The following is a 20,303-nucleotide window of genomic DNA, read 5'->3' on the forward strand; positions in this document are numbered from 1 at the left end:
TATGCTGTTGTGTATATAGAAAAAACCATCCAATCGCCATTTTTTTTAGAGGATTAACAAATTCTCTATTTTTCCATCTTGATATAGTTTTCTTAAACTGTTTATCTTCTCTTCAGTCTGTTGGTCTTCTTGATCCTCAGGTTTCTTCTGATTTATGTAGAAAATCTTTTCCCTTTTCCATATTGTCTGTCCCTTTTCTGGGTTTTCCATTGATTGTATTTGTTGATCAGTTGAATCCTCTGTCATAGTATTTAATTGGTCCACTTTTTCCATTATATTCTGTGTAGTTGGTTTTTCAGTTGTAATCAAAATTTGAATTCGTGTATCTGGGCTTACATCCAATTCTTTTCTGCAACCTTTTATTTCATCAGTAGCTTTAAGAATAGTTTGGTGAATTGCTTTCAACATAAAGAGAATCTGTTCCTGATCTTCCTCCATATTCTCTTAGTAATGTATTAAGTTAAAAAAGCTTTACACTCAAGAGAATATTTTAAAAAAATTCAGTAAATATGGAACACAGCTGGGCTTAACAGCTGATATCTCAAGGTTGTAAATCTTATCTATTGTCTAGGCTGCCAGCCAAGTCTCTTTTGAGCAATAACAGGTTGTAATATCAGGTTTAGCCACAAGATGTCACCCCTATATTTAAAATTTTCCTCTAGGTCTGAGGTTTTTATAATGTTTTTAGTTTTACTTCTTTTTTATAAGTAAAAAAACCCAGTTCTTCAGTAAAAATAGAAAGTCTTTTAGTCCACAAAGTCTTTTAGTCCACAAACTTTAAGAAGTAAAATTCCAATTAGGATCAAGTAATTCTTACAATGTTTTTAAACTCCCCTGGATAGTCAGTCACCGCTGTTTTTAGAGGGAGGGGTAAAATCTCCCTTCCCTCTTCACAGCTTATTCAGGTAAAAAAGATAATTAGGATTTAAGAGAGGTAGATCTCACCCAGTCTCTTCCACGCTGCTTTAAAGTTGCCTGATGTTAAGTGTGACTTTGGCTGTCTGCAGCTGTCTGCAGTGACGAGCCATATTTCTATGGCCGGTCTTTTGACCGCCAGTTTGGAGGTCTGCCCTGGATCAAACAGAAGGGCTACTGCCCTTCCGAGATCAAGCAGGGATCCCCTCCTTGCTGGTTTCCCCAACAAGGCGACTTTTGACCCTTTCCAGAGTCCCCCAGCAATGTGAAACTGGATGTGGAAGACGAAGCTTGCCTTCCAGATGTCTATGGCGGCAGCGTCAGCAAACCGGAAGTCAAACCACCTCTTAACTTTTACGGACATGGCTGAATTTTGATTCCAGTTGATGAAATCTGCAGGCTGGAAAGCCTGCCCTTAGTTACTGGGGAAGAACATTAAACATACATGTCTAAGTCTGGAGGCCTGGTGGGCCAAGGGAGGCAAATGATGTCATACAAGACAATGTCATAATGCAAATGTCATGACTTCTCCCAGATGCCAGCTCATGATGACCGCAAATGTGTGATGATGTCATTGCATGCAGGCCAGTGTTTTTGGACTGGCATCACTGGCTTTTATAGAAGTTTGATGTTATTTCATGGGCTAAAGCTACAGTGGTCCCTCAAATAACCAAATACCACAAAGGGCTTTAAGAGGTGACAACATACTGTAGAATGGCAACCAGTGCAGAATGATAATTCCAGCTGAGATCATTGCATTCTGGATAAGCTGTGTTTTCCTAATTAGGGCTCGTACCTTCAACAAGTGGTCTTCAAAGCCAGTCCCACGTAGAGCACCTTACAATAATCCATTTATGAGGTGACTAGGGCACGAGTGATGGAAGGCTTCCTGACCCAGGAACAGGTGTAAACGGTACTAGATGAAGCTGTGTCAAGGCATTCTTAGCTAAAGCTGCCACCTGCTCTTTGAGAAGGATTCACAAGTCTAAGAAGAGCCCTGGATGCGCAGATTCTCTAGTGGGAGAGTGGACACTGGAGATAGAAAGTTTCCAGGATCAAAGGGCGTACAGTCACATAGTCTTGGCAGGATTGACCTTCCCCCAGGCAGACTGCACAACTTCCCAACATTGGTACAGGATTGCAACAGTACTTGGACAGTGTCAGAACCCACTCCAATCCACATCTTAGGAAACAAAAACTCTTTGAGACAAGTCTGTCCAAGCAGGAACTTTTATTAAAACATAGATGACAGTGGATAGTATAGACAGGATCTGGAAACTGTCTCACAGATTGATACTTTTAAAGTGTCCCTGAGTAAAACCGCTTCCCCTCAGTCCATTTGGTCAGTCCCAGATCAGTCAAATTTCAGGTGAGAAAACCCTTGGTGGGAAAAGAGAAACACTAATATATTTGCAACATTATTACTTCCTCCCCTTCATATTCCATTCGGAGATACAAACCAGAATTTCCCCCCACACACTTACTTTGTTCTTTGTAGTTCAGAAGATTTCTTCCCTGGTCTTTTGTGATGGGCTCCAGGCAGGCTGAATAAACAAACCTTGCATCTAAGGATAGAATGGGCAATTAGCAACCCTGTCTTTTCTTTCCCTCCTTGGGAATGGCAGAATCCGGTAAGGGGGTGAGATTTGGGTTTTGCACAGAGAGGGAGTTAGAAATGAGATAAAAATGGATTCTGACAGACAGCAACAGGGTTGAGAAGTATGACTGGTTATCATCAGCATCCTCCTGATACTTAACCCCAAACTGACCGATGACTTCACTCAGCAGTTTCATATAGACTTTGAAAAGGCAGAGCAAAAGTGTTGAGCTATCAGGTTACACAGGCTTGACCTTTCCCTCTGTCAACCAACTGAACTGATCACAGAAAAAGGAGAAACATCCCAAACTTGGTCCAGAAGAATAATGCGTTTAACAGTAACAAAAGCCACTGAGAGATCTAGGAATATCAGGATGAATGCATCACCTCATCTCAGCTCCAGCAAAGTCATCAACAAGGACAATCAATACTATCTTCGTACCATGTCCTTGATTGAAGCTCAGGAAATGGCTCCAGATAATCAATTTCCTCCAGGATATTCTAGAGCAGAGGTCCCCAACCTTTGCAGCTTGGCAGCCCAGCTGGGGTGGGGGAGAAGGGAACTGAGCCACGTGAGTGCGTGCACATCCATGCAATCCTTGAGTGAGTGGTGGGCTGGTGCAAGTCAGTGACTCCCAGGGCCCAATTCCAAATAGGCCACAGTACGGGCTGTGGCCTGATACCGGGCCACATTTGGAATCGGGCCATGCAAGAAGGGGAGAGCACATGAGCATGTGAAGCTCCATTTGCACAAACTGTGGGCGCACAAGCAAAAGCATCCCCTCCACACACACAGACACACCCTGGTGCTGCCACCACCACTGCCAATCCACAAAGCCAGGAAGATTGGGGACCACTCTTCTAGAGGAATTGCCCAACCACATTCTCAGTGACCTCTTCTAAGATGGGAAGGTTGGATTTTGAGCTAGTCCAAGTGAGGAAACAGACACCACAAAAAAGTAAAACTCGAAGATTTGACATTGCCCACTATGAATGGTTGGTAAAGTTGGTAGATTTTGCTGAAATGGATAAATTGACTTCCTATTACCATCTATCCTGTTTAATCATCAAAACCAAAGATCACAAATTATTTTTTCATGTTTACACAAGTCCCATCATCAATAAACGTAATTAATGACTTTATTCAAAGAAGAGCAATATTATGCATCCTTGAGAGGTTAAAACATATTTGTATTTATTGCTGCTGTGGAGAATATTAGGAGCCACTTCTTTATGTCTTTTTCTTTCTTTTTATGTTTAACTTTTTTTTCTTGCACTTTGACATTTGTTTTTTTGTTCCTTATTTTATATTAGTTCGTTTTTGTCTTCTTTCTTAAAATTTTCACAAAAGTTACATTCAGGAAATAGGAAACTGTACTTTAGGCCAGGGGTCCTCAACTTTGGCAACTTTTACGACTTGTGGACTTCAACTCCCAGAATTCCTCAGCCAGGCACGCTGGCTGAGGAATTCTGGGAGTTGAAGTCCACAAGTTTTAAAGTTGCCAAGGTTGAGGAGCCCTGCTTTAGGCGAGAGTGAGGGACTATTGACAGCCTCTTTGCCCTTCCCTCCTTCTGTCGGCCTACAGAGAGCCGCCTTCCCTCGTCTCGCCAGGCTGAGGGCATTCTGCCATCTCGGCGCTCCGACCGGGTACCCCCCCTCCCGGGAAGCGGCATCAGCGCAGGGAGGCTCTGAGGCGCCCGGGGGGCGGGGCCGGAGCCGCTAGACAGGCGGCCAAGCTAAGTGCCTGAAGGACCCCAGCCCGTCCTCGCGAGTCCCGGCGCCTCAGCGGGCGGCGATCGCGGCCTCGGCCGGGGCTTCGCGGGGGTGGCGGGGCCGACCTAGAGCCCGGTGCCGGCTCTGCCCTGTTCCCGGAGGCGCCGTCGCGGCTCCTGCCAAGAGGGGGCTAAGGCCCGGCCCTACGCGGCGCCATGATCCACGAACTGCTGCTGGCGCTGCGTGGCTACCCGGGCGGCCTCTTCGTGGGCGGCGGCGGCGGCCTGCAGGTGGGCGTGGGCGGGGCGGCCCTCTCTCCGCGGGCCCGGCCAGCGCCCTTAAATCGGGGGAGGGGGGGGTGGTCTTAAAATACGGCCCTTTCCACTCACGGACTTCAACTCCCAGAATTCCTCAGCCAGGCACGCTGGCTGAGGAATTCTGGGAGTTGAAGTCTGTTAGATGTTTAGTGCCAGCCATTGGCAGTTCCCCAAAAGGGTCATCAGATGGAGGCAAAGAGGCTTCTTTGCTTCCTCTGATGAGCCAAGGGTCTCGGACCCACAGCCCCATTGGTGAGAGTGTTTTATGGTCAGGGAGGGACCAAGACCCCCCATAAATACCTCTGCACGAGGGGCTGCTCTTTGTTCTACTTCTAGTTTCTAACTTCTACCTCTACTCCTAGCTCTTAGTCCTTCTCTTGTTTTAGTTATGTAATGCTAGCTTGTTTTATTTTATTTCTCTCTCACATGCAGGCATGAATGCTTTCATGCCAAGTATTTCTTTCTCTTTGATCTATCATGAATAAAGCTAATATGATTGCATCTCTGCTTGATGCCTTTGCTTGGAAGCACCTTTAACGATTCACTCTTGAGAACACCTTACAAAGTCCACGAGTCACAAAAGGGCCGAGTTTGAAGACCCCCCCCGCCCTAAATCCTCCCCCCCCCCGCAGGTGTCCCCGGAGCCGCCGCCGTTCCTGCACCCGAGCGAGGCCGCCCTCCTGGCCCGCGTCTGCCGCCTGGGCGCCCTCTACATCCGCCTGCAAGAGTTCATCGAGCAGTTTGCCGAGCACGCCCAGCCGCCACCGCCGCCGCAGGTGCGCGCTTCCCGGGGAGGGAGGGGCGGGCAGGGGCCTTCCTGGGGGCTCCGCGGGGAGTCACCGCCTGGCTTCGCCTCTTCGCAGGAGCTGCTGGCCTCCCCGCCCGGCATCTACCTGCGCGCCTTCTGCACCGGGCTGGACACCGTGCTGCAGCCCTACCGGCAGGCGCTGCTGGGCCTGGAGCAGGAGGTGAGAGACCCCAACCCGAATGGCCGCGATGCGGGTTTGCCTCGGGCCAAGCTTGCATTTTCTGATAGAATAGGACAGGGGTCGGCAACCTCGGCTCTTTTATGACTCGTGGACTTCAACTCCCAGAATTCCTGAGCCAGCTATGCTGGCTCAGGAATTCTGGGAGTTGAAGTCCACGAGTCATAAAAGAGCCGAGGTTGCCGACCCCTGGAATAGGAGCTTATCTGGAATAAGGTATTGCAGGATATATAAAATTCAGCAGAAGGTTACATCCTGACCACGTGTCTCTTTCTTCCCCCCCCACCCCCAAAAGGCTCAGTTGTGAATGCTCACACTTTATCCCTTTGTTTTGGGCAGTTTCTGGCTGATCCACACCTTACCATCTCGTATGTCAACTATTCTCTGGACCAAGTGAGTATTGCCAAACAAGTCATTTCTCATCTGCACTTTGAGGATACTTTCCCAGATGCCACAAGAGCAGCTTTTAGATTTGCAGAGATTAGATTGGCTTTGTTTTATGGTCTGGAATCCCATTCACACCTCTGCCTCTAACCTGGAACCGGAGGCAGACTGGGGAGGAGTGGGGGCGGGGAGGGGGAGATTGACCTCAAATGTCTGGGCAAAGCTGCTCTTTGCACTCTGTTGCCTTGTTACCATTAGGTAAGCAAATACCAGGCAATCCTGGTTCCCCTCCAAGAAAGAATGGAACGGGAATACCTTCCATTACCTGATCACTGTTTTTTTCTCTTGGCTGTGCCGTTTAAAAAAAAAGAAAGATTTGGCCCATATTTGGGCCGGCAAGGTGTTCAAAACACTCAAGACATATCTCACCTGCCTCTTCCCTCCCTGATGCAGCTGACAAAGTGAGAAAGAGCCTTGGCCTAGAGGTTAAAACAACTGCCCAATGTGCAGTCAGCCCAGGTTCGAATCTCAGAAGGGTGTGGCTGACTGATGAGAACAAAATAAGCTTGAAATGGCTATATCAGTCTCCATTTAATTCTTTGTTAGCAATCCAAAACATATATATATATATATATATATATATATATATATATATATATATATATATATATATATATATATATATATATATATATATATATATAAAGAGAGAGAGAGAGAGAGAGAATTTACCATTTATTGAAAAGCCCCAGACTGTTTAGGACACAGGTCTGCAACCCGCGGCTCCAGAGCCACATGCAGCTCTTTCAGCCGTCTCCTGCGGCTCCCAGTCCTCTGCCATATGCAGTCCAAAAAAAAAAGGGGACTAAAAAAGTTCAACCAATCAATTCAAATATGCAGGGTAGGTGCATATCTCGCCTTGGCTCCACTCTTCAGTCAAACCCTGTTGTGCGCATGTGCGCATGTACGTGCATGCGCACACATTTTTTGCGGCTCCCAGTTTTTCCTTTTGTGAGGGAACCGGTTCCGAGTGGCTCTTTCACTGTTTCAGGTTGCTGACCCCTGGTTTAGGAGAATGCAATTAGTCCTGTGCTATTATTTTAAAATGAGAGCCAGTTTGGTTTCAAGATTAAGGTCTCTGGTTAAAAATGGGAAATGGTGAATTCTAGTCCTGCCTTAGATGTGAAGCCAACTGGGTGGCCTTGGGCCAGTCACTTTTAATTAGCTCTTGGAAGAAGCTAATGGCAACCCACTTCTGAAAAACCTTGCTAATAAAACTGCAGGGACTTATCCAGGCAGTCTCCAAAATTTAGACACAATTGAACAAAAGGGGGAAAAAAGAAAGCTACATTCATCTCTGTTATCTTAACATTTAAAAGATGTTTGGTATCTTTTTTTGTAAATGTTCTATAGATAGTAAGGACCAATCGCAGCCCAAATGAAATATGATACATATCTTGAAGGCAGCACAGGAGAAGGGTTTTTCCATGGCCAGATATCAGATTGTCAAACCTGCCAAGCAACTATTATTTTTGCCCCAATTCACTAAACATGTATATTTTAAATACTAATTTTTGTTTTACAGTTTCAGCTCTTGTTTCCCTCACTGATGATTGTAGTAGAACAGATAAAGACCCAGAAGGTACGGTATTCCTGCTGTCCTGCCTCTGTTCATGAAGCAGTTTAATAAAAATATAGATGTCTGTAACAATCCAGATTGTTAAAGATAAAATGTATGATAAAACTTTTCAATAAAAAAAAAATATATAGATGTCTGGCCAATAGCTGAGTTGAGACTGTTCTTTTCAACTTGACGGAAATGAGAAATGCAAAAGAGAAGTTATATTGCTGTTATGGTGGTACAGAGGTTAGAATGCACCATTGCAGGCCAATTCTGCCCACAGCCTGGAGTTCGATCCTGATGGGGCTTGAGGTTGGCTCAGCCTTCCATCCTTCGGAAGTCATTAAAAGGGGGACCCAGATTGTTGAGGGCAAAATGCTGACATTGTAAAGCCCTGTGGGGCAATATATAAGTCTGTGCTATTTTTATTTGCAGAAATGTAAAAAGAAGTGGTAAGCACAATTCATTGTTGTCTCCTGCAGACCTTCTGGAAGGCAGTTGGTGTTTGGGCGCCTTTGGTTTTCTGTCCCGCAAGTGATTTGTCTGAATTTGTTTCTTCGCCAGATTCACGGTTGCCAGATCTTGGAGACAGTCTACAAATACAGTCGTGGTGGCTTGCCACCGGCGCGCCATGCTCTGGAGAAGTAAGGAGCTCCAATTCTGGTGGCCTTTAGGTGCAGCCCAGTAATCCACCCCCCTCCACCGGACACAAGCATAAAGTTGCTTTTGGTGGCGTTTCTTCTTACCAGCTCTCCATAAATGGCCAAAGGGAGCAATCCAGAGCATCTGGCATTCAGGGGCTTCAGTTGGAATGTGCAGCTGCCCAAGGGGGAGATGCTGCCTGGCTGCCTGCTGCCCATCACGTGAAGCTGCGTGTCTCCTGAACTTCTTCTTCCGTTTGCGCTTCTCCAGGGTCTTGGCCATGTGCCATGCCGTTTTATACAAACAGCTCTCCGCCTGGATGCTGCACGGACTGCTCTTGGATCAGCACGAGGAGTTCTTCATCAGGCAGGGCCCCTCTCTTGGGGTCATCCCGGCCCAGCCTGAAGAGGACGACGACGATCTGGGCATTGGAGGACTCACGGGGAAGCAACTGCGAGAGCTGCAAGATATGGTGAGATTGAGTCTCCCCCGTGTTCCCCCAGTTTTTGAACTCAAGCTTATTTATTTATTTTGTTAAGAAAATGTAGGGTCATCCAACTCACAGTGACTCCAGGAAGCTTAAATGAGTAACCCCAAATTCAAAACCCGGTAAATCCTCATCCCCCCTGGCAACAACAATCAAGTACACTACTTGATGGGCTCCCTACAGCCCTCAGATCCTCAGGTCCATTAGCAAAGCAGGTCTTCAGGCTGTTTTGAAAGAGTATCAAATTGGGGCGAATCGTATCTCCACGAGGGAGGGAGCCATCACAGAGAAGCCTGTCTCCTTGGTCCGTCCAGATGGACCTCCTTAAAAGAGGGGAACTGTAACGTACCCTGCCTACTCGCTTTGGTGGGCCAGGTAAATGTAACTGGGGACAAGCTGTCCCCAGGGCACATAGAGCTGTGAAGGTGGCAACCAGCAGCTTAAATTGGTTCCAGAAACAAATGGGTAACCAATGCAGCTCCTGGAAGAGAGGTGACACATGTGCAAATCCAGACTTGCACCAAACCATGCATTTTGAACCAACCGATACTTTTCTGTTTCCGGATACTTTTCAAGGGCAGTCCCATGTAGAGTGAGTGCATTGCAGTAGTCAAGATGGTAGGCGACTAGAGAAGTGATTGTGAACAGGGATTGTTGGTATGGAAATGGCATAACCAGCACACAATCTGCAGTTGCCAAAGGCCCTCCTAGCCACAACTGCCGCCTGCTCCTCGAGCAGGAGTTGTGTCAGGTGTGAGTTTAGGAGAACCCCCAGATTATGCTCCGGGTTTGTCTGGAGTAGCGCCACCCCATCCAAGAGCAGAGATGGCAATTCTCCATGGACCAAAGAACCTCGAACCCAGAGCCATTCTTTGTGTTAGAATCAGTCCCTTGTATTCCTCCCTCCCTCCCACCAACCTTTGTTCCAACAGAGGCTGATTGAGGAAGAGAATATGTTGGCCCCTTCTCCAAAACAGTTCTCTCTCCGGATGGAGATGCTACCTTCCTACATTCCAGCTCGTGTCGCTGAAAAAATCCTCTTTGTAGGGGAATCTGTGCAGATGTTTGAGAGTCAGAATATGGCTCTTACCAAAAAAGGTACTGTGATTGGCCCTGAGTTCTCCCAAGTGAGCTAAGAATTATTGTGGGCTGGTTCAGCAGATGGTTTGTATGCCGGTTGCAATCCAGCTGCAGGAATCCTTTCCTGCCAGCTGCTCTGCACTTCTTCTCAAGGCTGGGTAATCCTTCTGGACAAATAGGCCAGGTTTGCTCAAAGCTCCTGTTTTGCTTGTCCAGAGTCAGACCATCAGGGATGAGCAGAACCTGAAAGAGGTCCCTTGAGATCTGTCTGAATTGGGTCAGTGATCCAGGTTATGACTAGAAGATCTAAGAAAGATCCTGGGCAACCCATTTCAGCCATTCAGCTTTATGAAGTTCTTGCTCTCTTTCTGAGGCTGTTCTACATAAGACTCCCCTGAGGGTAGTGCCTTTTCTTTCTTTTGAATATTCGAAACTTCTCATTCTTCTGTAATGCAAGCTAAATCTTGTCACTTCCCTTGGCAAACTCTTTGTCTGGTTCCCAAATGTTGGCCTCTGTCTTTGTTACTGTTCCTGGGATCTTGTCTAAGCTGAGGTGTTTACGCAGCCTTCAGTTGCACATGCAAGGTCTTGCAAAGATGGCAAAGGCTCCCTGGAAATCTCTCCTCTCACAGGCTCCATCCTGAAGAACCAAGAAGACACTTTTGCTGCTGAGCTGCATCGCCTCAAGCAGCAGCCCCTGTTCCACCTGATGGACTTTGAGTCTGTGGTTGACTGGATCCGGAGCACCGTGGCTGAGGTCAGGCACGATGTCGGGCTTTGCCCATGAAGCATTGTTGCAAAGGACCCTTAGGAGCCTTTTCACGATGGGGAGCGGTTCTGGAAGAAACCCAACCCCTAGAGAGGGATGGCCATCCTGCAAGGAGGGAGGCGGGGGGGCCTTGCGCAAGGATCGAGCGGAGAGAGGCGCTTTGGAGAGGCGCTTTGGTTGCAGCTTCTCGATCTTGACGCCGGGGACTTTTCTCTTTCCTAAGCACTTATGGAAGCTGATGGTGGAAGAGTCCGACTTGATAGGCCAGTTGAAGGTAAATAGGCGTTCCTGCAACTCGCGGGGTCCTCTTTCCCAAATGGACAGGAGGAAGGAAGGGTGGTGGAGGCTGCTGACCAGGATGGCCTTCGAGATGCCGTCTTCCTTCTAGGTCATTAAAGATTTTTACCTCCTGGGGAGAGGAGAACTGTTTCAGGCCTTTATAGATGCTGCGCAGCACATGCTCAAGGCGCCGCCCTCCGCAATGACTGAGCACGGTGAGTCTCCCAATCTCCGCAAAGGCTCAAAATGCTCCCTGTCTGCCATTTCTGCCAAGCTGGACTGACCCTGCCGTCTGTCCTAAGCCTGGACAGACGGAGGCAGAGGAGAGAGGCGTGGCTGTTTGGCCTCCAAGAGAGGGGTGAAAAGGGGGAGGCAGCAAAAGGCCTATTTTTCCTTCCCCCCCCCCGCTCCTCCCCTCAGATGTGAATGTGGCCTTCCAGCAGTCAGCCCACAGAGTGCTCTTGGATGACGACAACCTCCTGCCTTTTCTTCACCTGATCATCCATTACCACGGAAAGGAACACCGAGGTGGGTGTTGGTGCAAGAGGCCGGACTCCGTGTTGGGGGGGGAGTTAAGAATGGGAGCCCCCCAGCAGAAGCCTGTATTAAGCCACAACTTCAGTGATTCCTCGAAGACGGCAAGCCTGGTCCTGGCTGGCTGGGGAGAGGCTGCTGCCTTCTGCCTGGAGCCCTTTGCAGGAGAGGCTTCCGGAGGGGGCACCGCCTGCGCTCGTCCAGCTGCCTGAAATCCAAGTTGTTGACCGGCTCCCTTTTCAGACCCTCTGCAGAGCCGGGAAACCCCTTCTCGAGAACTGTCTCCCCACGAGTCCCCCACGTCCGGCTGGGCTGCCTTGGGGCTCTCCTATAAAGTCCAGTGGCCTTTGCACATCCTCTTCACTCCTGCCATCCTGGAAAAGTGAGCGCCGCCTTCTCTGGGCCAGTGGGAAGTGGCAGGGGGTCTTCGGCTGGTGCTCGGGGGGCTTTCTGCCCTGGGGCTCAGCCCAGCCAACTCTTGGCTGCAGGTACAACGTGGTCTTCAAATACCTGCTGAGCGTGAGGCGAGTCCAAACCGAGCTGCAGCACTGCTGGGCTCTGCAGATGCGGTGCAAGTGCCTGGAATCCAGGCGGACGGATGCCATTAAGTGGCAGCTGCGTCATCACATGACTTTCCTGGTGGACAATTTGCAATATTACCTGCAAGTAAGTGCTTGCCTGGGCGGCTGAAAAAGGCCCGAATTGCTTTGTTCTCCGCTTTTTCTGCCGGCAGCTGCTGGCTGAAATGGGCTCTCACAACGACCCTCGATGTTAAAAGTAACGCTTCTGCTTTGCTCTCTTTCAGGTGGATGTCCTTGAGTCTCAGTTCTCACAGCTCCTTCAGCAGATTAACTCTACCCGTGATTTTGAGAGTATCCGACTGGCCCACGATCACTTTTTGAGCAATCTGCTGGCCCAGTCCTTCATTCTCTTGAAACCGGTAAGTAGCTCCTATTCAAGTACGTTATCATCAACCATTTCCCCTCTTGGATTCTTGGAAGGCGTCCTCCTGGTCAGTGCATGCAAAGCTTGAAGGAAATATGGGGAAGGGTGGCATGCCCCTGTCTTTGGCTCACTCATCTCCCCCCAGTATAGATGGTTGACTTAATTGAGTGACTGAGTAATTGGTTCCCCTGAAGAACTGCTCTTCCTGATAGGAATTCCTTTTCCTGAATACTCCACTGGAATCAGCCTTCCAGCAACTTCAGTCCATTATTCCACCTTGTGCCCTCTCTTACGGTAGACAATAGATCTAGACCACTTTTGGTTACTGAGCTCCTGTTAGCTACTTGAAGAGGGCCTTTCTGTCTCGCCTCAGTTTTCCTAGTTGCTCATCTTGAGCTCATCTGTTCTAGCAATTTTGAATCCTTTACAGTTGAATGGACGCTCACTCAAAGTAGGAGTTATCAACGCAATGATTAAGCCCTATAAGTTAGGAATTAGTTCTGCTGACATAGTTTAAAGTTGCATTTGCCTTTTTGCAGGCTTATCAGGTTGCTAGTTCACAGTTTGCAATCAGCTAGTCTTCTAGATCTTTAAGTCTCTTAAGTATGAATGCCCAGCTGGATGTTTTCCTATTCAAAAACTGCATTTGATTTCCAACATTCAGTATTATTTTCAGCCCAATTCTATAATGTATCAAGATCATTTTGCTATATGTCTTGTGTTCTAAGGAATTTAGTGTCCAATCAGTTTTGCAATGTCTGCAGATTTGATAAGCAATTCTCTCCATGCTTCTCATCCAAGTTGTTAAAAAAGTGTTGAGTTCACAAAACCCAGAGCTGAACCGTTTAATATTTTCATTGGTAAAATGGGTTTAGAATAATAGTTACGACGACTGTGGGGAGATAAATGAGTACATAATAATATAACCCACTTCTGATCATTATTTTGTAGGCTTTTCACTGCCTGAATGAAATTTTAGATCTCTGCCACAACTTTTGTTCGTTGGTCAGCCAGAACCGAGGGCCCCTAGATGAACGGGGTACAGCCCAGCTCAGCATCCTGGCTAAGGTAGGTGCGCACAGTGACGTACACAGACACACACCGAAGAGGCACACAAAGCAGCACTAGTGCGGTTGTGCTCTTGTGATTTCAGCCAGGGCTGCTTTTGAGCTTTCCAGATTTGAAATTAAAATTTTCAGGTGGTTTGAGTAAAGAATGCAGGGAGCTGTTTGGTGTCTAAGTGTGGAGCCAAAGGCCCCTTTGCTTTGACCCTTTTCAGATGTTCTGCCCTCTTTCAGCAGAGTTGCTTGGGGGGCTCTCTTGAAGAGGGAGGGTGAGGTTTTGAATGTCCCTATCTAGCCCAGTAGGGACGCGGTGGGTTAGGACCCTGAGCTTGTCGATCAGAAGGTCGGCAGTTTGGCGGGTCAAATCCCGAGTGCCGCATAGCAGAGTGAGTGCCTGTTACTCACCTGGCCCCCCAAGGGCAAGCACAATGCTGATGCGGCCCTCAATGAAATTGAGTTTGACACCCCTGCCTTAATTTAATAAAGTTTGCAATGCATCGTATCAGTTTTCGAGCTTCAGATGGCTAGAAAGACAAAGAGGCATTTTGCACCCACTCCTCTTGCCTTTCTGGGTGGTTCCCCTTTGCTTTTAGAAAGTCATGATGTCACACACCCCTCCCCCAAATAAGGCATTTTTGATTGGGGCTCTGCCTGATTTGCACACAAGCTCTTTAGAGAGAGTTTTCGTTTTGAAAAGAGGGTGGTCCTTGATCGGCCCACCTCCCCATTTAAGGCTAACTTGGTGCCCTCCCCACCCATAAAAGACCCCGTTTTCAGGTGAGTCTTTCCAGAGGCAGCCCAAGGAGCTTGTCAGAGAGCGGCCCAATCAAGCTTCTGCATAAGGGATGGGTCGACCTTGGTTTGGGACCGCTTCTCTCAACCGCTGAGAGGGGCTGGTCACCCTTCAGAGATGGCCTGTGGTTCAGGCAGCAAGACCCCTGCCACACAAACTGGCCAAGTCATACTGGGAAGCTCCTGTGTGTTTCTTGCTGGAAACACAACACACACTGGTCAAGATGTTGCATGGCTCACGTGGCTGGCGTCTCTTTAGTCCCAGAGCAGCACCTGGCTGGGGCTTCATATGGGCACATCATGGAACGTAAGCCTTGGAAAGGATCATCTTTGAGGTGATCTGGTCCAGTTTCCTGCCCACAGCAGAAATCCCAGGAGGTTCCTCCAAGACTTTCCAGAGTATTTAGTCTTGCCCTGGAGAAGGTTCCTGCCCCCTCCTCTTTTTTTGTCAGAGGTTCTGCTTAAATCCCTTGGAACAACCAGTCCTCTTTGGGGAGAACTCAAAGTCCAGAGGTGCATCTGGGATTATGGTTTCCTCACAGCACAATTACACCCTTTTGGCTGCTTTTATAGTCATGTGAAAAAGTAAATACTAGTCTTGAGTACTCTGATTTTACCTGTCAGGACATCATAAAAATCATCTGGTCCTTAGCAGTTCTTAAAAGTAGGTAAATACAACCTCAGATGAACAACAGCACATGACACTTGCCATCATTTACTTTACAAAAAGAAAGCCAAGATGGAGAAGCCATGTGTGAAAAACCAACTACACCCTACGATTCAATAGCTCGTAGAACCACCTTTAGCAACAATAACTGGAAGTAATTGTTTTCTTTATGACTTTATCAATCTCACATGGTTGTGGAGGAATTTTGGCTCTCTCTTCTTTACAACATGGCTTCAGTTCATTGAACTTTGTTGCATCTATTTACGTACACCTCTCTTGAGGTCCCACCACAGCATTTCAATCGGGTTGAGGTCTGGACTTTGCTTTGTGAAATGGATGCTGTATACTGTAAATTAGATAGAGAAATAAATAAATCCTTTTTACTTATAATTTAATTCTTAAAAATGAGATTAAAGGTAAAGGTTCCCCCGCATGTGCGTGCTAGTCATTTCCAACTCTAGGGGCCGGTGCTCATCTCCGTTTCAAAGCCGAAGAGTCAGCGCTTGTCCCGAGGACGTCTCCGTGGTCATGTGGCCAGCATGACTAGACGCCAAAAGCATGTGGAACGCTGTTACCTTCCCACCGCAGTGGTCCCTATTTTTCTACTTGCATTTTTACGTGCTTTTGAACTGCTAGGTTGGCAGAAGCTGGGACGAGTAACAGGTGCTCACTCTGTTACGCGGCACTCGGGATTCGACCCGCCAAACTGCCGACCTGATCGACAAGCTCAGCGTCCTAACTCACTGAGCCACCATGTCCCTAAAAATGAGGTTACTGGTTCCAAAATATCTGCAATATTCATTCTAGCTTTTTGGGGGGGTAAATTTCCCCTTTTTTAAAAAAAGACGATTCTCCAGAATTATTTGAAGGGCGTACGTGATGACATGTGATGGGTAGACTTGTATATGAAATATTTATAACCATAAAAATGTATTGTTCTCTCTAATCAGGTATTTTGTAAAATACTTTTCTATATTTGGTGTAATATTGGCTTGCTTTCCAGGGTTTTTGTAAGGATTACTGAGCTAACATATGTGAATAATTGTAATGTTACCTCATTTATTATCCCAAACACCAAATGGCTAGACAATTTGAAAATAAAAGAAGTCCTGTATAAAAATAATACATATATACAGTTGCAAGAAAAAGTATGTGAACCCTTTGGGGTTACGTTGAGTTTTGCATGAATTGGCCATAAAATGCGCTCTAAACGTCATGTAAGTCACAACAATAGAAAAACACAGTCTGCTTAAAATAATACTATACAAACATTAGCTGTAGTCATGTTTTAACTGAACATAAGATGGAAACATTCACAGTGCAGGGTGGAAAAAGTATGTGAACCTTTGGACTTAATAACTGGTTGACCCTCCTTTGGCAGCAATAACCTCAACCAAACGTTTCCTGTAGTTGCAGATCAGACCTGCACAACGATCTGGAGTAATTTTGGACCACTCCTCTTCACAAAACTGTTTCAGTGTAGCAATATTCTTGGGATGTCTGGTGTGAATCACTCTCTTAAGGTCATGCCACAGCATTTCAATCGGGTTGAGGTCAGGACTCTGACTGGGCCACTCCAGAAGGCGTATTCTGTTCTGTTGAAGCCATTGTTTTGTTGAATTACTTGTATGCTTTGGGTCATTGTCCTGTTGCATCACCCATCCTCTGCGGACCTTCAGTTGGCGGACAGATGGTTGTACGTTTTCCTGCAAAATGTCCTGATAAACTCAGGAATTCATTTTCCCATCAATGACAACAATCCGTCCAGGCCCTGAGGTAGCAAAGCAGCCCCAAACCATGATTTATTTATTTATTTATTTATTTGTTTTTATAAACCGCCCTTCTCCCGAGGGACTCGGGGCGGTGTACAGAATAAGGTAGGCATACAGAATGAACAATGATGCTCCCTCCGCCATGTTTTACAGTGGGGATGAGGTTTTGATGTTGGTGTGCTGTGCCTTTTTTTCTCCACACATAGTGTTGTGTGTTTTTCCCAAACAACTCAATTTTGGTTTCATCTGTCCACAGTATATTTTGCCAGTAGTGCCGTGGAACATCCAGGTGCTCTTTTGCAAACTTCAAACGTGCTGCAATATTTTTTTGGGGCAGCAATGGCTTCCTCCGTGGTGTCCTCCCATGTACTCCATTCTTGTTTAATGTTTTCCTTATTGTAGATGTGTCAACAAAAATGTTAGCATGTGCCAGAGATTTCTGTAGGTCTTTAGCTGACACTCTAGGATTCTTCTTTACCTCATTAAGCATTATGCGCTGTGCTCTTGCAGTCATTTTTATAGGACGATCACGCCTAGGGAGAGTAGCAACAGTGCTAAACTTTCTCCATTTGTAGACAGTCTGTCTTACCGTGGACACATGAACATCAAGGCTTTTGGAGATACTTTTGTAACCCTTTCCAGCTTCATGCAAGTCAACAATGCTTGATCGTAGGTCTTCTGAGAGCTCTTTTCTGCAAGGCATGGTTCAGTAAACCCAAAACAGGTGTGTGTTTTTAAAGGGCAGGACGGCTGTCAGCAACACATCCAATATCATCACACTGATTGGAGTCAAGGTTGGCTCACTCCTGGCTCCAATTAGCTCTTGGAGAAGTCATTAGGCTAGGGGTTCACATACTTTTTCCACCCTGCACTGTGAATGTTTCCATCTTATGTTCAATTAAAACATGACAACAGCTAATGTTTGTGTAGTATTATTTTAAGCAGACTGTTTTTTCTATTGTTGTGACTTACATGACATTTAGAGCGCATTTTATGGCCAATTCATGCAAAACTCCACGTAATTCCAAAGGGTTCACATACTTTTTCTTGCAACTGTATATATATATATATATGTGTGTATACACACACACACACAGACACACATATATGTTGTTGTTGTTAGCTGTGAAGTCGTGTCCGACCCATCGCGACCCTATGGACAACGTTCCTCCAGGCCTTCCTGTCCTCTACCATCTTTTGGAGTCCATTTAAGCTCACGCCTACTGCTTCAGTGACTCCATCCAGCCACCTCATTCTCTGTCGTCCCCTTCTTCTCTTGCCCTCTACCTTTCCCAGCATTAGGCTCTTCTCCAGTGAGTCCTTCCTTCTCATTAGGTGGCCAAAGTATTTGAGTTTCAGCTTCAGGATCTGGCCTTCTAAAGAGCAGTCAGGGTTGATCTCCTCTAGGACTGACCGGTTTGATCGCCTTGCAGTCCAAGGGACTCGCAGGAGTCTTCTCCAGCACCAGAGTTCAAAGGCCTCAATTCTTTTGCGCTCAGCCTTTCTTATGGTCCAGCTTTCACAGCCATACATTGCAACTGGGAAGACCCTAGCCTTGACTATACGCACTTTTGTTGGCAGGGTGATGTCTCTGCTTTTTAGTGTGCTGTCTAGATTTGCCATGGTTTTCCTCCCCAGGAGCAAGCGTCTTTTAATTTCTTGGCTGCAGTCCCCATCTGCGGTGATCTTGAAGCCCAGGAAAATAAAATCTGTCACTACCTCCATTTCTTGCTAATGATCAATTGATCGAGGGCACTTTGATTAGCTGGAAGCAGTAAGGATGTACTTAAGTTTTTCACACATGGCTTCTCCATCTTGGCTTTCTTTTTGTAAAGTAAATGACGGCATGGTGTTGTTCATCTGAGGTTGTATTTACTTACTTTTTAAGAGCTGCTGAGGACCAGATGATTTTTATTATGTCCTGATATGTAAAGCCATAGTACTCGAAGAGGACGTACTTTCATTTTCATGTGAATGTAGTTTGCCTGTGAACCCAACTTCGTCCTTTTGTGCTTTAGCCTTTTGCTTTGCCGAAATTAGTTACTTTGGGGCTTGTCTTGAACACTTGCTGTAGATAGCTCCTCAGTCCCCTCAGTTACAACCGACAGGTCGATTGATGCCTCTGTCCCCCCATCCACATTTCCTGTCCCCCCTTTCATCCCTGGCTGTGGAGATGGTGAGGGCCAAAGCCACTGCTCCAGCGGTGGCTGCACAACCCATATTAAAAAAAGTATGTTTTCCCACATTGGGCATCGTAGTGCCATTCTCCTACTGTCTGAAAATTGCTTTTTGAAGATTCTGCTGGTCTCCCTAAAGGCATCCTGAGAGCAGATTGGCTCTAAAACAGAGCTCCCCAATCTTTCTGGGTTGGCGGCTCGGAGGGAAAGGGAGGAGCAGGGAAATGTGTGTGCATGCGCAAACGGCCGTGCAGATGGCGGTGGCAGAGGCACTTGCGTGCATATGCAAGCGGGCCATGTGGTGCTGATGCCTGTGCAACTGGACTGCTAGTGCCTGCTCACGAGTGCAAACAGGCCGCTAGCGCCCACATGACACTGGTGGCGGAGCCAGTGCTCCCGTGCACGCGCAAGGGGGGCTGCTAGCATCCGGCGGTAGAGCTAGTGCGAGGGTGTGTGTGTGCATATGTGCGTGCACTTGCTAGCTATTCCCGTGGCCCAGGCCGTGGATGACATGTTGGAGACCCGTGCTGTAGAAGGCTGCTCTGATGCGTGGCTTTCCCTCGGCAGGGCTTCAGCTGCCAGTCCTCCCTCCTGTTCAAGATTCTTTCCAGTGTTCACAACCACCAGATAAATTCTGACTTGGCTCAGCTGCTGTTGCGCCTGGACTACAACAAGTACTACACTCACGCTGGAGGCACTTTGGGCAGGTAAGACTCAGCACCCCAAAGCAGAAGATGCCCCTCCAGCCACCTTCCAACAGAATCAGTGGGGAACACCTGGCCAAAGGTAGCCCTGTGGCTTCCCCTCCAGTCTCTGTGCCTAGATGGCTCGGATGCCCTCTGGGCTACGTGGCATGGGCAACACCTGTGCTGCCCACTCCCTTTTTCCTTTTCCTTGCTTCCCTATCGCACATTGGGGTAACCGCAGAAGACGTAGCTGCCCTCTGCCGCCCAGGTCTTTTGCGACTAGATCATGCTCGTGTCTGTTGTAATCTGTCCATGTATTACAATATACGTCTTAAATCTGTGTATAATTTGCTTCATCCATGCCCTCCTCTTGAATTACTTTTTTCTCTCTACAGTGTGGGGCTAGAATGATTAGCCCACGGATAGAATCCGTGGCCACGGTTTTCAAGAAGTGTCCTGGTCTGCAGTGGCAGCTACATTCCAGCCACTGGTGAAGGATGACGGAGGGGCAGGATTTGCCCTCAGAGCAACTGGGCTCGTTTCTTGCCGGGCGGCCTCAGCACTTGCAAATGGAGTTTTGTATATTAAATGGCTTTGGGGGAATGCTGTCCTTGGGCTTCTTTCGAAGCAAAGTTGAGAAGCGCTGCTTCCTTTAGGCTCCCAAACGCAGTCAGTCCTTTTTGCTGCGACTGCAGAGCCAGAAGTCCAGGCCTTTGACGCGGTCACTTTCACCATTTCTAAACCAAAAATCAGTTGATCATTAAAATAATTTTGGTTCTATTTCTGAAGATGGCGTAGTATTTGAAAAGTAACCTGGCTTTGGAGATTTCAGTTGATAAGGCTGTTTTTGTATGCTTCTCTTGCTCAGAGGGACC

The 20,303-nt window shown here is 47.2% G+C and overlaps 1 protein-coding gene across 3 annotated transcripts; it reads left to right on the top strand.

Annotated features, from left to right (window-relative positions):
- Nucleotides 1–4,219: 4,219 nt before the first annotated feature.
- Nucleotides 4,220–20,216, top strand: TUBGCP4 (tubulin gamma complex component 4). Of its 3 annotated transcripts, none has more exons than XM_083371424.1 (18): nucleotides 4,224–4,516; nucleotides 5,176–5,319; nucleotides 5,407–5,511; nucleotides 5,869–5,922; nucleotides 7,499–7,555; nucleotides 8,099–8,178; nucleotides 8,447–8,648; nucleotides 9,596–9,761; nucleotides 10,376–10,500; nucleotides 10,736–10,786; nucleotides 10,901–11,006; nucleotides 11,212–11,319; nucleotides 11,569–11,707; nucleotides 11,814–11,991; nucleotides 12,131–12,265; nucleotides 13,222–13,338; nucleotides 19,310–19,449; nucleotides 19,824–20,216. In XM_083371424.1, the coding sequence occupies exons 1-18, from the start codon at nucleotides 4,442–4,444 to the stop codon at nucleotides 19,837–19,839; spliced, it is 1,998 nt and encodes a 665-aa protein (XP_083227550.1). In that variant the 5' UTR covers nucleotides 4,224–4,441; the 3' UTR covers nucleotides 19,840–20,216. The 3 variants fall into 3 exon arrangements, with proteins under 3 accessions (XP_083227549.1, XP_083227550.1, XP_083227551.1); XM_083371425.1 differs by having other exon boundaries at nucleotides 5,410–5,511; XM_083371423.1 differs by having other exon boundaries at nucleotides 4,220–4,516; nucleotides 5,176–5,511.
- The last annotated feature ends 87 nt before the right edge of the window (nucleotides 20,217–20,303 follow it).

This window comes from Vipera ursinii (genome assembly GCF_947247035.1).
Source record: "Vipera ursinii genome assembly, chromosome: 11".
Taxonomy (NCBI): domain Eukaryota; kingdom Metazoa; phylum Chordata; class Lepidosauria; order Squamata; family Viperidae; genus Vipera; species Vipera ursinii.